This window comes from Cetorhinus maximus, unplaced genomic scaffold (genome assembly GCF_964194155.1).
Source record: "Cetorhinus maximus unplaced genomic scaffold, sCetMax3.hap1.1 HAP1_SCAFFOLD_554, whole genome shotgun sequence".
Classification (NCBI taxonomy): domain Eukaryota; kingdom Metazoa; phylum Chordata; class Chondrichthyes; order Lamniformes; family Cetorhinidae; genus Cetorhinus; species Cetorhinus maximus.
In genome coordinates, this window is record NW_027596496.1 from 137761 (window position 1) to 154895 (window position 17135).

Here is a 17135-nt window from a genome sequence, read left to right on the forward strand (position 1 = left end):
AAACTGCGCTGTAACGCTGCAGCAATCTGAGTCTCTGTTGCGGAGAAATGAAATACAGCTGCGATTCTCAGGAACGCTGCAGCGAGACTGATGTAACAATGTCATCATAAAATGGCCTAGCACCATGTATTCATCCAAAAGGCTTAAAAGGCCCTTCCAACATCCGATCCGAGGGCCCTTTTTAAACGAGAACACTAATTAATCGCAATTTGCTTCTCTCTCTTAATGAACCCGTTTTTCCCTCCCTTTCATTTAAATTGCTGAATTCCCTTTTGAAAAAGTCGTTTCTGCAGAATCCATGCCTGGTTTGCCTTAATTCACAAGGTTCACACGACGATTTGGACTTGGGTTCCTAATATACTTCGCCAGATGAACATGATGTAATTATACAATTGATCTCATCGAATTTGCGAAAGTGTTACTTTTTCAACCTTAGTATTTTTACAATCTTATTACTTTTGCTCCACAGCCCTTCAATCGAGGGTGCGATATTACAGAGGAAAATGTTTGATCCGGAGTTTAACAGGGCCCTGCCAAGATCACGTGCTTCAATTGTTTGTTTAATTCATGTGGTTTGAAATAATTTTGTTCCTGGACCGGAATCTTACAGAGGATAAATATTTGTATCGCAAACAGGGTAGTGCTGAGCTACCAGAATGTTTGGAGGATTCCAATAGTTGGACTGACCAGGGAAGCTGACAAGCAAGCCTTCAAAATCACTGATGATCATTTCTTTACCCGTTACTGCCCTTCAGTTCGCTGACACTGCCGACAGGTTTCTCACACAAAATGGTTTGTTTGGTTAACGTTTGGTCACCGGCCATCGAGCCCAGGCCGTGGTGGAGAAAGCATTGACTCTGAACCACCCGGGTCCACCATCACCAGCTCCGTGCTGCCCTGTCCATCATTCTTGTGTCAGTTAATCCATCCTGCCTCACTCTCTATCACAGATCTTCCCTTTTGTTCTTTTTACAGAGTGATTCCTGCCTTTTCAATCAGGAAAAGCTGGAAATAGCAGGCAGAGAGAGAAACAGAGTTAATGGTTTTTTTCTTATTCGTTCATGGGATGTGGGCATCACTGGCTAAGCCAGCATCCTTAAATTGCCCATTTTTTCAGGGGGCAGTTAAGAGTCAGCCACATGTAGGCTAGTCCAGGTAAGGACAGCGGATTTCCTTCCCTAAAGGTCACGAGTGAACCAGATGGGGTTTTGTAGACTTTTAATTCCAGATTTTTGTTGAATTAAAATTTCACCATCTGCTATGGTTGGACCACCAGAGCATTACCCTAGGTCTCTGGAATACCAGTCCAGTGAAAATACCACTATGCTACATCAAAACTGGTAAATGCTAGAGATGTAACAGGTTTGAAACAGATACAGAGGAGAGGAGGAAAGAACAAAAGGGAAGGTATGTGATAAGTTGGTAGGAGCAAGAGAGATGGAGGGAGCAGCGGACTGGTATTTTCACTGGACTAGTACTCCAAAGGCCCAGGGTAGTGTTTGAATCCCACCATGGCAGGTGGTGAAATTTGAATTAAAAGTCTAAATGATGAAACCATCAATTGTCATTAAAAACCCATCGATTCGCGAATGTCCTTCAGGAAATCTGCTGTCCTTACCTAGTCAGGCCTACATGTGAATCTAGATGCACAATAATGTGGTTGACTCTGAAATGGCTGAGCAAACCACTCGGTTCTCAAGAGCAATTAGGAATAGCCAATATAATGTTGGCCCAGCCAGTACTGCCTACATCCTATGAATGAATGAAAAAAGCACAAAAGGGATGATGATGCCATTCTGTATCAATCAGTTCTCTCTGCTCTCAGTTCTGTCCCACACTGAAAACTCTCAATCCTTCCCCTCCGTTACCCGGGACAAACATTTCATTGAACAAGCCACACAAGTAACACAGGAAAATAAATCTTCACTGTGACTTGGATAATTTCAGGTGCAGTTCCTTAATTTCCCTCCTGTAATCTTATGAATTAGACCATTCTCAACTGGATCTCATCGGATGTGGACCCGATGCTATCAGTCCTCCAGGAAGTGACTATTCTAATTCTGTGACTCTGAGCAGTTCTGTTGGTACAGGGGCTTGAGTGGAACTTGCCACTTTTAAACTTTCATAAGAGCATAAAAAATAGGAACAGGAGTAGACCATTCGGCCCCTCGAGCCTGCTCCGCCACTCAATAAGGTCATGGCACATCTTGTGTTTCGATTTCCACATTCCCATCTAACCCCGATAGCCTTTGATTCCCTTGCCTAACAAGAATCTATCCACCTCTGCCTTAAAAATATTCAATCATCATTCATTGCATATCAGACCCGCACCTACAAACTGCTCTCCCACTCTTCCGGTGAAGAAAAGAGCAGTTTTCACTCCTAACCCAACAACTGTGATGTTAACAAAGCGGGATGGAGATAGACTCCGTTTAAATGCGGTATCACTACTGGAGGAATGGAGAGCTGGGGTTCACTCCAGAAAACAGCATCAATGTTTAAAGTTAATAATCTGAATCTGTGCTTGGTGTATTAGGAGGTTTGACCCGTATTGGAGTATCTTGCATCCCAGGGATGGGCAGTAACCCGCTGATTGAAGTTGCTGTCACTGTTTTCTGTTTGCAGTGGGTAATTGGAGAGGGTGGGGCAAAATCCTACTGCTTTTCCCTGTCTCACTCACGATGGAGCAGGGAAGACAGAATTGTTGATGGGTTTGTTGCCCTGTCTGAAACGTAGCTTTGACCGACTGTTCGTGATGGAGATCATGCTGCAGGAGCCTTTAATAATCTTACACAAATCAGCTGGCAAATGCAGGTTTGAGGGAAGCTTTCTGAACCATCAGGACTGGAAATGGAAACAAGTGAAAGATTCTGTCTAGTTTCAGTGTGTACAGACTGTACAGGGGAAGAGCTAATGTCTCATGGCTGTAAGGTATTACATACAGTTAATATTTAACAATAAAGATGAATTATTGCTCACACTTAAAATATGTTTTGATAATGCTTCTGCCTAGTTTCAAACAGGGGACCCAGGAACTCTAGTTCCTATTTCTTATGATTGATAATCAATGTATATCGATAAACCTGTAGCAGACCTATATACTCTGCATTTTAATTGGATTTATCAGATGTGTGCACCACTATGAGCTGGGTTGTGGACTGTAATATCTTCACTCTTCTCTGGTGATCTTCTCCAGAAAGGCTGGTGTAGATAGAATCACTTGGTCTGCAATATAGTCACTGTGAGAATGATAATGGAACAATTTTCTGTCAAATGTTCAGTGACACCCGATCACTTACCGAGTGATTATGTAAAAATCTAATTCAAATAATCACAGCCACTGCCGATGAGGGAGGGAAGGAAGCGGCAGAGGCAGCTGATCAGATTGTCTCAATCTTAGTGACAAAGAAGCTCCATGAGCTCCTCACACTTGTTGTTGGAGGTGAGGATGGAGGGGACAGGGGTGAGAGAGAGCACTTCAGAAGGAACTAACTTGGGTTAGAAATATTGAAAAGACTCAAGACACTGTGTGTTTAACACAAAGCTAATCTAATTGACCTTTATTTACAATATCAGCCAGAATAACTGGGCTGGAGTTTATTAATATCATCAGAAACAGACCCCAATACACATAATTCAGTCCTGAATGTGATTAACAGCAAAATCCAACCATTGTCATTACTTGTGAGCTTGCTGGTGTCTCTGCAGTGTAGATAAATAAGCAAACCCCTTCCCACATTCAGAGCATGTAAATGGTCTCTCCCCAGTGTGAACTCGCTGGTGTGTCAGCAGGTTGGATGACTGGGTAAAACCCTTCCCACATTCAGAGCATGTGAACGGCCTCTCCCCAGTATGAACTCGCTGGTGTCTCAGAAGAGTTGGATGGGTGGGTGAATCCCTTCCCACATTCAAGGCAGATGAATGGTTGCCCCCCAGTGTGAACCCGGTGGTGTGTTAGCTGGGTAGATAACTGAGTGAATCCCTTCCCACACTCAGGGCAGGTGAACTGCCACTCCCCAATGTGAATTCGCTGGTGTACAATGAGTTGAGATGATCGCTTGAACCAGTCCCGCAGTGAGAGCACCTGAACGGCCTCTCCCCAGTGTGAACACTTTGATGAGACATCAGGTCCTGGGAGCTTTTAAAACACTTCCCACAGTCTGGGCATTTAAAAGGTCTCTCGTCTGTATGAACTCGCTGGTGTGTCAGCAGATGGGATTGCTGAGTGAATCCCTTCCCACACATGGAGCAGGTGAATGGACTCTCATCACTGTGCCCATGCTGGTGTCTCAGCAGTTTGGATGACTGAGTGAATCCCTTCCCACACACAGAGCAGGTGAACGGCCTCTCCCCAGTGTGACTGTGCTTGTGCGCAGTGAGTTGAGACAACCACCTGAACCCAGTCCCGCAGTGAGAGCACCTGAATGGTCTCTCGTCAGTGTGAACACGTTGATGGCGCATCAGTTCCATGGAACCTTTATAGCACTTCCCGCAGTCCGGACATTTAAAAGGTCTCTCCTCAGTGTGAACTCGCTGGTGTGTCCGCAGGTTGGATGACTGAATGAATCCCTTCCCACACTTAGAGCAGGTGAATGGCCTCTCCCCAGTGTGAACTTGCTGGTGTATCAGCAGATAGAACGAACGAGTGAATCCCTTCCCACACTCGGAGCAGGTGAACGGTTTCTCCCCAGTGTGAGTGCGCCAATGACTTTCCAGGTCAGACGGGGATTTGAATCCCTTCCCACATTCCCCACATTTCCATGGTTTCATCCCGTTGTGACGGCATTTATGTTCTGACAGGTCAGATGATTGGCTGAAGCCTCGTCCACACACAGAACACGTGTACGGTTTCTCCTCACTGTGAACGGTGCTTTTTCCTTCCATGTTCAAAATCCAATGATATTTAGGTTATGACAAATTGGGCGACTCTGTCAGGTTCTGATGTGATGTTTGGTTTGTGTTTCCCGACTGCAAATCCTCTCCTTCTAATACCCTGTGAAATTGATTTAAAACAGAAAAAGGGAGTGAGAGAGAACCCACAAAAACAGGTTGTGAAATTGAGCTGAACGAATCTGGTAATTTGTGGGGCCGGCACCAGGAAAAAGAGACCATGAAAACTGCTGGATTGTCCTAAAAACCCAACTGGTTCACTAATATCCTTCAGAAACATAGAAATTAGGAGCAGGAGAAGGCTATTCAGCCCTTTGAGCCTGCTCCACCATTCAATATGATCATGGCTGTTCCTCTATCTCAACGCCATATTCTTGCTTTCTCTCTAATCCCCCTGATGCCCCTAATATCCAAAAAATGATCAATTTCTTCTTTGGCTATACTCAGTGACCCGGCCTCCACAGGTTTCTGTGGTAGAGAATTCCACAGGTTGACCACCCTCCGAGTGAAGAAATTTATCCTCATCTCAGGGAAGGGAACCTGCTACGTGGTCTATGCCCACTCAAGACTCTGTCCACAAATTTCAAAATTGTGCCTGAACACTGAAGTCTGGGTTATTTATATGTATCAGGAACAGCGCGGGTCCGAACACTGACTCCTGGGGAACTCCGCTCTTAACCTTCCTCCAGTCTGAAAAACATCCATTAACCATGACTCTCTGTTTCCTGTCACTCAGCCAATTTCGTATCCATGTTGCTGCTGTTCCTTTTATCCCATGAGCTATAATCTTTGCTCAGAAGTTTGTTGCATGGTACTTTATCTAATGCCATTTGGAAGTCCATGTAACACAACATTAACAGCATTACCCTGAACAACACTTTCTGTTACCTCATCAAAAACCTAAAGCAATTTAGTTAAACGTGATTTTCCCTTAACAAATCCATGCTGGCTTTCCTTAATTAACCCACATTTTCTCAAGTGACTATTAAATATGTCCTGAATTACCATTTCTGGAAGTTTCCCCAGCACCGAGATTAAACTGACTGGTCTGTAGTTGCTGGGCTTCTCTTTACACCTTTTTTGAACAAAGGTGTAACATTTGCAATTCTCCAGTCCCTGTGTCAGCAACTCTAAATCTCAGGAAGACTGGAAAATTATGGCCAGCGCTTCCACAATTTCCACTCTCATTTCCCCTCAGTATCCTTGGATGCATCTCATCCAGTCCTGGGGTTTTGTCAACTTTGTCAGACAGACTATCCAATATCTCCTCCTTATCAATTTTAAACCCCACAAGGGTCTGAACTATCTCCTCTTTCAGAATCACCTGTGCAGCATATTTTCCCTTGGTAAAGGCAGATGCAAAATATTCATTTAATACCTCATCCATGACCCCTGTCTCCATGCATAAATCACCTCTTTGGTCTCTAATTGCCTCCACTCCTCCTTTTACCACCCTCTTACTATTTACATGCCCATGGAAGACTTCTTGATTTATTTCCATGTTTGCTTTCAGTCTCTTTTCATGCTCTCTTTGCTTTTCTTATTTGGTTTTCCAAATCTCTCTGAACCTTCTCTATTCAGCCTGGTTCTTGGTTTTATTATCCAGCTAACATGTGTCATAAGCACACTTTTTCTCCTTTATCTCAATCTCTATCTCTTTTCTCATCGAGGGGGCTGTGGATTTGTTTACTCTACCTTTCCCCTTCATGGCAATATATCTTTACTGTGTCAGAACTCTCTTCTTTGAAGGCAGTGCATTGTTCAGTTACAGTTTCACCTGCCAACTTTTGATTCATAAGACCATAAGATGTAGGAGCGGAAGTAGGCCATTTGGCCCATCGAATCTGCTCCGCCATTCAATGAGGTCATACCTGATCTGATAATCCTCAACTCCACTTTCCTGCATAGCCCTTGATTCTCTTACAGGTTAAAAATCTGTCTATCTCAGCCTTGAATATACTTAACGACCCAATCTCTACAGCCCTCTGCGTTAAAGAATTCCAGATTCACTACCCACTGAGAGAAGAAATTCTTTATTGTCTCTGTCTTAAATGGGCGACCCTTTACTCTGAGATTATGTCCCCTGTTCCTAGACTCTCCCATTCAGCATCTACCCTGTCAAGACCCCTAAAAATCTTGTCTGTTTCAATAAGGTCGCCTCTCACACTTCTAAACTCCAATGAGTACAGGCCCAGCCTACTCAACCTCTCCTCATAAGAAAATCCCTCCATACCCGGGATCAACCTCGAGAGCCTTCTCTGGACTGCCTCCAATGCCAGCATATCTTTGCTTAGAGAAGGGGACCAAAACTGTTCACAGTATTCTAGGTGTCGTCCAACTAGTGCCTTATATAGTTTGAGCAAGACTTCCCGATTTTTAAACTCCATTCCCTTTGAAATTCCAACTTACCTGGGTCAGATCCATTCTTACCCCATTGAAGTTGGCTTTCCCCCAGTTAATTATTCTTACCCTTACTTGAAACAGATAAGTTGTTTACCTTCCACATTAAAAGTTTGATGATATTCAGGTCCTGACGAATCACATGACTCTGTCAGATCTTGATGTGATGGAGTTTCCCGTCCATCAATCCTCTGCCTCTGATATCCTGGAAAAGAAATTTCCAAAATCCATGACTGTCAGTCCAGGATAGACATTCAGAGGAAAAATACATTTCTCTTGGTTTGCGTTTGGTGTGTGTAAATCCTCCCCTTTTAACCCCCTGTAAAAAGAGTTTCCAAAATCCATCCCTGTCAGTCCAGGATAGACATTCACAATATTCTCTCCTCCTGCTGACAGGGAAAGGGATGAACGCGCATGTGGGGAGCATTTTAGTGATAGCGACCACAACATGGTACAATTTAAGCTTGTTTTGGACAAAGAAATAGATAAGTTGCAAAAAAAATGTTTTGGACTGGGGGAGAGCAGATTTTAGTAAAATAAGGCAGGATCTGGCCAAGGTAGACTAGGAACAGCTACTTGTGGGGAAATCTACAGAAGAGCAGTGGGGGGCATTCGAAAAGCAAATGGGAAGGGTACAGGCTCAACAGGTTCCCTCTAGGGTGATAGGAAGGAGTAACAAGCCCAGAGAACCATGGATGACCAGAAATATTCAGGATACGATGAGAAGGAAAAGAGAGGCTTTTAGCAGGTACAAGGGGAGCAAATCAGCGGAGGCATTAGTAGAATAGAAAAAGTGCAGGGTGGATCTTAAGCACAGAATCACAAAGTGCAGAAGAGGCCCTTCGGCCCATTGAGTCAGCGCCCACACGTGAGAAATACCTGACGTACCTAATCCCATTTACCAGCACTTGTCCCATAGCCTTGAATGTTACGATGTGCCAATTTGCTCATCCAGGTACTTTTTAAAGGATGTGAGGTAACTCGTCTCCAACACCCTCCCAGGCAGTACATTCCAGACTGTCACTCTGGCTCCACTCATAGATTTCCCCCTTGGTCCATAATGGGCCTGACCCTTTTCCTGGTTATCCTCTTCCTATTGATTTACTTATGGAATATCTTGGGATTTTCCCTGCCTTTCCAGCTAGAACTTTCTCATACCCCCTGTTTGCTCTCCTAATTGCTTTGGGAGTGTCTTGGGCTACAAGAAGATATAGACGGGATGGTCAAATGGGCAGATAAGTGGCAGATGGAATTTAACCCTGAGAAATGTGAGGTGATACACTATGGAAGGAGTAATTTGACAAGGAAGTATTCAATAAACGACATGACACCAGGAGTCTTGAGGAACAAAGGAGCCTTGGCATGTATGTTCATAGATCTCTGAAGGCGGAGGGGCATGTCAGTGGGGTGGTAAAAAAGGCAGATGGTGCATTTGCTTTTTTCAATTGAGGCATAGATTACAAAAGTAGGGAGGTCATGTTGGAGTTGTATAGAACCTTGGTGAGGCCACAGCTGGAGTACTGTGTGCAGTTCTGGTAGCCACATTATAGGAAGGATGTGATTGCACTGGAGGGGATGCCGAGGAGATTCACCAGGATGTTGCCTGGGATGAAACATTTAAGTTATGAAGAGAGGTTGGATAGACTTGGGTTGTTTTCGTTGGAGCAGAGAAGACTGAGGGGCGACCTGATCGAGGTGTACAAGATTATGAGGGGCATGGACAGGGTGGATCGGGAGCAACTGTTCCCCTTAGTTGAAGGATCAGTCACGAAGGGACACAAGTTCAAGGTGAGGGGCAGGAGGTTTAGGGGGGATGTGAGGAAAAACGTTTTTACCCAGAGGGTGGTGACGGTCTGGAATGTGCTGCCTGAGAGGGTAGTGGAGGCGGGTTGCCTCAAATCCTTTAAAAGCTGGAAATCTCTTCTTGGGCCTCCACCTATCACTGGCCCCCTGTCGAGCTTTCCTGCCCCACCCCCTTCTACCAGCTTATATTTCATCTCATTTCTATATGTTTTAATTCTGATGAAGGGTCATACGGACTCGAAATGTCAACTGTATCCCTCTCCACAGATGCTGTCAGACCTGCTGAGTTTTTCCAGGTATTTTTGTTTTTGTTCTAGATTTCCAGCCTCCGCAGTATTTTGCTTTTATCCTTTAAAAAGTACCTGGGTGAGCACTTGGCGCATCATAACATTCAAGGCTATGGGCCGAGTGCTGGTAAATGGGATTATGTAGGTAAGTAGGTCAGGTGTTTCTCACGTGTCGGTGCAGACTCGATGGGCCGAAGGGCCTCTTCTGATAGACTGTCCACCAATATCCATTACAAGCCTACTGACTCCCACAGCTACCTCACACCCGGCTTCCTGTAAGGACTCCATCCCATTCTTTCAGTTCCTTCGCCTCCGTTCTGATGATGCCACTTTCAAAAACAGTTCCTCTGACATGTCCTCCTTCTTCCTTAACTGAGGTTTTCTACCCACGGTTGACAGGGCCCTCAACCGTGTCCGGCCCATCTCCCGCACATCCGCCCTCACACCTTCTTCTCCCTCCCAGAAACATGATAGGGTCCCCCTTGTCCTCACTTATCACCCCACCAGCCTCTGCATTCAAAGGATCATCCTCCGCCATTTCCGCCAACTCCAGAATGATGACACCACCAAACAAATCTTCCCTTCACGCCCCCGGCGGCATTCCGCAGGGTTCGTTCCCTCCGGGACACCCTGGTCCACTCCTCCATCACCCTCTACACCTCAATCCCCTCCCATGGCACCTCACATGCAACCGCAAAAGATGCAACACCTGCCCCTTTACTTCCCCTCTCCTCACCGTCCAAGGGCCCAAACACTCATTTCAAGTAAAGCAGCATTTCACCTGTACTTCCCTTAACTTAGTCTACTGCATTCGTTGCTCCCAATGCGGTTTCCTCTACATTGGAGAGACCAAACGCAGACTGGGTGACCGCTTTGCAGAACACCTTCGTTCTGTCCGCAAGTATTACCCAGACTTCCCTATCGCTTGCCATTTCAACACTCCACCCTGCTCTCATGCCCACATGTCCGTCCTTGGCTTGCTGCATTGTTCCAGTGAAGCTCAACGCAAACTGGAGGAACAGCACCTCATCTTCCGACTCAGCACTTTACAGCCTTTTGGACTGAATATTGAGTTCAACAATTTTAGATCATGAACCCTCTCCTCCATCCCCAGCCCCTTTATGATTTTCCCCCCTCCTTTTTGTTTTTTCCAATAATTTATATAGATTTTTCTTTTCCCACCTATTTCCATTATTTTTAAATGTATTTCCATCCACTATTTTATCTCTACCTTTTAGCCTTTTTCGATTCCTTCACCCCATCCCACCCCCACCAGGGCTACCTGTACCTTGCTTGCCCTGCTTTCTACCTTTAATTAGCACATTCCTTTAGATAATATCATCACCTTCAACACCTCTTTGTCCTTTTGTCTGTGACATCTTTTGGTTATCTCCACCTATCACTGGCCCTCTATCCAGATCTCTTGTCCCAACCCCCTCCCCCCTTACACCAGCTTATATTTCACCCCTTTTCTATTTTTCCTTAGTTCTGTTGAAGAGTCATGCGGACTCGAAACGTTAACTGTATTCCTCTCCGCAGATGCTGCCAGACCTGCTGAGTTTTCCCAGGTATTTTTGTTTTTGGCCTCTTCTACTTTGTGTGATTCTAAGTCCAGCTGCACGTTTCCCACTAGAAAGATGGCGGCGGCGGCGCATGCGCCCTGCTGCACATTGTCCCCTATACAAATGGCGGCGGTTTACTCGGGCCTCTCTCCGAAGGTAAAGCGGGCCCCACTTGCCGCCGCTTCGTTTGATGTAACCGCAGAACCGGTAGCTTCTTATTCACGGTTTCAGACCTCTACTGGGTGTTTATGAAGATCCCCGCCATCTCCGCCGCTTCCATTCCTCCCCACTCACCGGCTCCCTTCACTCGCCTGTCTTCCATATTTCTCAGTCCATCAGTCAGCTCCGGACTCTCTGGACTGCGCATGCTCCGGTTTGAGCTCACTGAGTTTGTTCCTGTCGTTGCCCGGTACTGCGCCTGCGCAAGGAGCTCCGCTAACCCATGTAGAGCACCGCCCACATCCCGTGAATGAATAAAAAGAATAGGGTCCATTCCGCCCCGCGGCGAATGCTGGGTAAACAGGCTGCCATTGAAACGTTATTGTGTTCAACAGAAAATTACGTTTTGTGATCCGATGCTGATTGGAGCCACAGGGCCAGGATATAAAATTATTATAAAAGCAAAATTATGCGGATGCCGAAAATCTGAAACAAAACAGAAAACGCTGGAAAAACTCAGCAGTTCTGACAGCAACTGTGGATAGAGAAACAGACTTGATGTTTCGAGTCCGTATGACACTTCTTCAGAGCTGACTCTTGTTCAGCTCTGACAAATCTTACGGACTTGAAACGTCAAGTCTGTTTCTCCACAGATGCTGTCAGACCTGCTGAGTTTTTCCAGCACTTTCTGTGTTTGTGTTACATAAAATTATTAAGTCCATTGATACGGCAACCAAAGTGCACTGGTACTCCAATCTATCTTCATAACTGAAGATTCTCATCCCTGGAACCATTCTTGTAAACCTCGTATTCACTCTCTCCAATGCATCACATCCTTGCTATACTGTGGCACCCAGAACTGTCCCGGAAAAGTTAACAGCAGAACATACACCTATGGTTAATTGTAGACTGTTTGAACATGTGACTTTTGTTCCCATACTCAGAACATTCAAACTCTGTGTTGTCAGTAGAAATGTAGCAATTTTGGATCAAAGCCTCTGAAGGTTTAAAACTGGTGTGTTAACAAGTGGGCACAGTGAGTAAACCCCTTTGCACAAATGCAGTATCTGAATGGTCTCTCTCAGGTGTAACTGTGTTGCTGTGTCAGCGAATGGGGTGACCGAGTGAATCACTTCTGCTGAAGAAGAGTCATACAGATTCGAAACATTAACTCTGTTTCTCTCTCCACAGCTGCTGCTAGACCCACTGAGTTTTTTCCAGCATTTTATGTTTTTATTTCAGATTTCCAGCATGCACAGTATGTGGCTTTTATATGAGTCATTTCCATATTGAGCTGGTGAATGACCTTTTCGTGATTTTACCCATGATTTTCCAGCTCAAACTGGGATCTCAAATCCTTCTGATAATCACAGAAACACAGAATTGTAATGGCACAAAAGGAGGCCATTTGGCCCAACGTGTCTGTACGGGCTCTCCAAATGAGCATTATGACTTAGTGCCATTCTCCGCCTTTTCCCTGTAGCCTTGCACATTGTTTCTATTCAGATAATCGCCCAATGCCTTCGAATGCCTGGATTGAGCCTGCCTCCACCATACTTCCAGGCAGTACATTCCAGACTCGAACCACTCGCTCAGTGAATTTTTTTTTTATCACATCACATTTGCTTCTTTTGTAAACTACTTTAAATCAGTGCCCTCTTGGTCTCGATCCTTTTATGAGCAGGAACAGTTCCCCCCACCCACATTATACTCTATCCAGCCCCCTCGTGATTTTGAACATCTCTATCAAATCTCCTCTAACCTTCTCCTCTCCAAGGAGAATAGTTCCAGCCTCTCCAATCTATCTTCATAACTGAAGATTCTCATCCCTGAAACCATTCTTGTAAACCTCGTCTTCACTCTCTCCAATGCATCACATCCTTCCTATACTGTGGCACCCAGAACTGTACACAATACTCCAGGTGAGGTCTAGCTGGTGCCTTATCTAAATTCAGCATAATCTCCTTGCTCTTGTACTCTATGCCCCATTAAAAGCCCAAAATACTGTATGCTTTATTAATGGCTCTCTTCATCTGTCCTGCCACCTTCAATGACCTATGCACGTATACACGCAGGCCCAACTGCTCCTGCATCCTCTTTAGAATTGTACCCCTTATTTTATATTGCCTCTCCATGTTCTTTCTACCAAAATATATCATCTCACACTTCTCCACATTGAACTTCATCTGCTATCTATCTGCCCGCTCCACCAACTTGCCTATGTCCTTTTGAAGTTCTTTGCTGTCTGCCTCACAGTTTACAGTGCTTCCAAGTTTATTATCATCCGCAAACTTTGAAATTGTCCCCTGCACACCAAGATCTAGATCATTAATATTGGTCACAAAAAGCAAGGGTCCCAATATCGACCTGTGGGGATCTCCAATAGAAACCTTCCTCCAGCCAGAAAAGTATCAATTGACCATTACTCTCTGTTTCCTATTACTCAGCCAATTCTGTATTCACGTTACTATTGTCCTTTTTATTCCATGAACTATAACTTTTCTCACAAGTCTGTTGTGCAGCACTATCTTGAATGCCTTTTGAAAGTCCATAAACATATCAAGAGCATTGCCCTCATCAACCTTATTGTTACCTCTTCAAAGAACTCCAGCACGTTTGTTAAACAGGATTTCCCCTTTAGAAATACTTGCTGGCTCTTCCTAATCAACCCACATTCTTCCATGTGACAACTAATTCTATCCTGAGTAATTTTCTCTGGAAGCTTCCCCACCAACGAAGTTAAACTGATTGGTCTGTAAATGTTGGGCTTATCCTTACCCTTTTTGAGCAAGGGCGTAATGTTTGCAATTCTCCAGTCCTCTGGCACCTCCCCGAGTCAAAGGAAGACTGAACGATTATGGCCAGTGCCCTTGTGATTTCCACTCTCACTTCTTCCAATATCCTTGGATGCATCTCATCCAGTCCCCGTGCCTTGTCAACTTTAAGTACCAGCAGTTCAACCAACACTTCCCCCTTATCAATTTTGTATCCTTTTATGTACCTATAGAAAACTTTGGCATTCCCCCTTATGTTGCCTCCAGCTTTTTTCTCATGACCCCTCTTTGCTTCTCTTATTTGCATTTTCACCTCCCTTCTGAACCTTCTGTAGTCTGATTGGTTCCCAATTGTATTTTCTATCTGACACCTGTCATTGGCACACTTTTTCTCCTTTATCTTAACTTCTATCTCATTTTTCATCCAGGGAGCTCTGGATTTATTTGCCCGACCTTTCCTTTTTGAGGGAATATACCTCGAACCATTTCTTCTTTGAAGGTAGCCCATTGTTCAGCTACCTCTTCCCACCAACTTTTGGTTCCAGCCTATCGGGCCCAGTTCTGTTCTTGCTCTATTGAAGTCGGCCCTCCCCCAGTTAACTATTCTTACTCTTGATTGCACATTGTCCTTTTCTACCATCATCCTAAACCTTATGATAGAATGATCATTGTCTCCTGAATATTCCCCCACTGACACCTGATATACTTGGCTCACATCTTTTCCAAGAACCAGGACTAGCAGTGCTTCCTTTCTTGTTGGACTGGACACATGCTGTAGAAAATTTGCTTGAACAAACCCTAGGAACTCTTGCCCCTCTCTACTCTTTACACTACCACTACCTCAGTCTATATTCAGGAAATTAAAGTCCGCCATTATAACTACTCTATAATGTTTGCCCTTATCTGCTATTTCCCTGCAGATTTGTTCCTCTACATCCTTCCCACTAGTTGGTGGTCTATAGACTACACTGAGAAATGTAATTGCACCCAATTTGTTACTTAGCTCTAGCCAAATTGATTCTGTCCTTGAACCCTCTGGGACATCCTCTTTCGCCAGCACTGCAATGCTTCCCTTAATCAATACAGCCACCCTCCTGCTTTTCTTCCTGCCCTATCTTTCCTGAACACGTTGTACCCAGGAATATTTAACACCCAGTCCTGCCCTTTCCTGAGCCAGCTGTCTGTCATCGCCACAATGAAACATTGCAATCTGCGCCTGTAACTCAGCAATCTTATCTACTATACTCTGTGCATTCACATACATATAGTGTAATCCTGATTTTGAGTGCATTACTTTCTCCCTCACTCCCTATTTGCTATTCTAGTGTTATCTGTCTCTCCCAGTATTTTGTGCACCTTGGTATTACTCTCTAATATTCTCTCCTGGTTCCCACGCCCCTGCTGAATTAGTTTGAAGCGCCTCCCTTCCCCCCCCCCCCCCCCCCCCAAAACAGGACAAGCAAACACACCTCAAGGAGCTCAGTCCTGGCTCTGTCCAGCTGCAAACCTTCCGGCTTGGATAGGTGCCATCTTCCCTCAGAGCCAGTCCCAGTGTCCCAGGAATCTAAAGCCCTCCCTCCTGCAACATCTTTCCAGCCACACATTCATCTGCCTTATCCTCCTATTTCTATACTCACTTGCACATGGCACTGGAAGTAATATGGAGAATAATACATTTGAGGTCCTGCTTGCTAATTTTCTACCTAGCTCCCTAAATTCTGTCCGCAGGACAAAATCCCTCTTCCTACTTAAGTCATTGGTACCAACGCGGACCACGACCTCTAGCTGTTCACCCTCCCCCAGGAGATTAGCCTGCACCCACTAGGTGACATCCTTGACCTTGGCACCAGGAAGGTAACATACCATCCTGGAGTCATGTCGACGGCCGCAGAAACACCTCTCTGTTCCCTTAACTAACGAATCCCCTATCACTATTGCTCTTCCTTTCTTCTTCTTCCACTTCTCTTGTAGCTGGTAGATGGAGAAGATCATGTCCACTGTAGAACTATCAGCAAGAAACACCATAGACTCGGTCTGCAAAAAGATAAAGTCTTTAAAACATGACCCAGTGAAGGTCTTCCTAGTGACGCTAAGGAGTGAGATGGCCCTGTAGTCACAATCTCTTCTGTCACCTTTGTTTTTGGTTATTGGTATGATTTTTGTGTCACGCATGTGGAATGGTTCCTACCTCCCAACAGAGAAGGAGGTGCAAACAATAGATGGGACTTTCCGTGCTTGAGCAGTTCAGTTGGAATTCCATTAAGCCGGGTGACTTTCTGTTTGCTGAACAATCAATGGTCTTTTCAAGCTCGAGTGATGAGGGTTCCTTGTCCAACTAACCATGACAGGAAGTTACTGGAGAGTCAAACAGAGTCTGGGAGATGTCCATCTCATGGGTGTACAGATCACAGTAATGTTCAACCCAGCGGGACATCTGATTACTTCTGTTGGTGAGCACTTCACCATAAGATTTCAGTGGGAGTCAACTTTGGTGATGGTTGAACCAAGTGCCCTGTTCATCCAATTACACAATGCACATAGATTTCCTTCGTCGCAGGTTGGTTGAATTTCTTGACGCAGGTCGATCCAGTGTTTATTTGCTGTTATGACTAATGCAGTTGGTGAAGTATAGTTATTTAAAAATCCCAGAGGGAAACTTTAAACAACTGTCATAACCTATAATTTTGAGTGTTATGTTTGAGGTGCGGCCTTAAATTCAGGAATCAGACCATCAGTTCTCGAGGTTTTGTATTAAACTAATTGAAACATTTATTAATTTATACAGGTTAAAACATATACACATGGCTACAAATTACTACTGTTATAGTTTTTAACAAATTCCAAAACTAGTCCCAATTAAGGCAACAGCAACCCATAGACTTAACCAAACACCAGCAAAAATGAAAAACATTGAGAGCTCTATTGCCACCCTTGTGAACAGCTCCAGTGAGAGATAGTATACAATACAGGACAATATCCTTGGATAATTGCAGCCACTACTTTCCTCCTGATATTACAGATGATGTTAATTTTCCTTATATTGATGTTCTGCTTGATGGAGATAATTCTTAGATAGGTTCCAAAGACCCACAACCCTCTGAGGAAAAAAAATTCTCCTCATCTCTGTTTTAACATTCTATTAGCTTTCCTAATTAACTGCTGTAGCTGCATACTAAGCTTTTGTGATTCATGCACTGGGAAATCAGATCCCGCTGAATTTTAGAGCTGCTCAATCTCTCACCATTTAGATAATATGCTTT

General features: G+C 44.5%; 1 protein-coding gene across 1 annotated transcript in view; it reads right to left on the reverse strand.

The window, feature by feature from the left end:
- Positions 1–3954: 3954 nt before the first annotated feature.
- LOC144674100 (uncharacterized) overlaps positions 3955–17135 on the reverse strand; it is a 117629-nt gene continuing 104448 nt past the window's right edge. The window contains exons 6-8 of the mRNA XM_078535611.1: positions 11237–11466; positions 7388–7495; positions 3955–4892 (exon numbers count right to left, since the gene is read on the reverse strand). Of these exons, the coding sequence (XP_078391737.1) occupies positions 3955–4892; positions 7388–7495; positions 11237–11466 (1276 nt within the window). The remainder of the gene's footprint in view (positions 4893–7387; positions 7496–11236; positions 11467–17135) is intronic.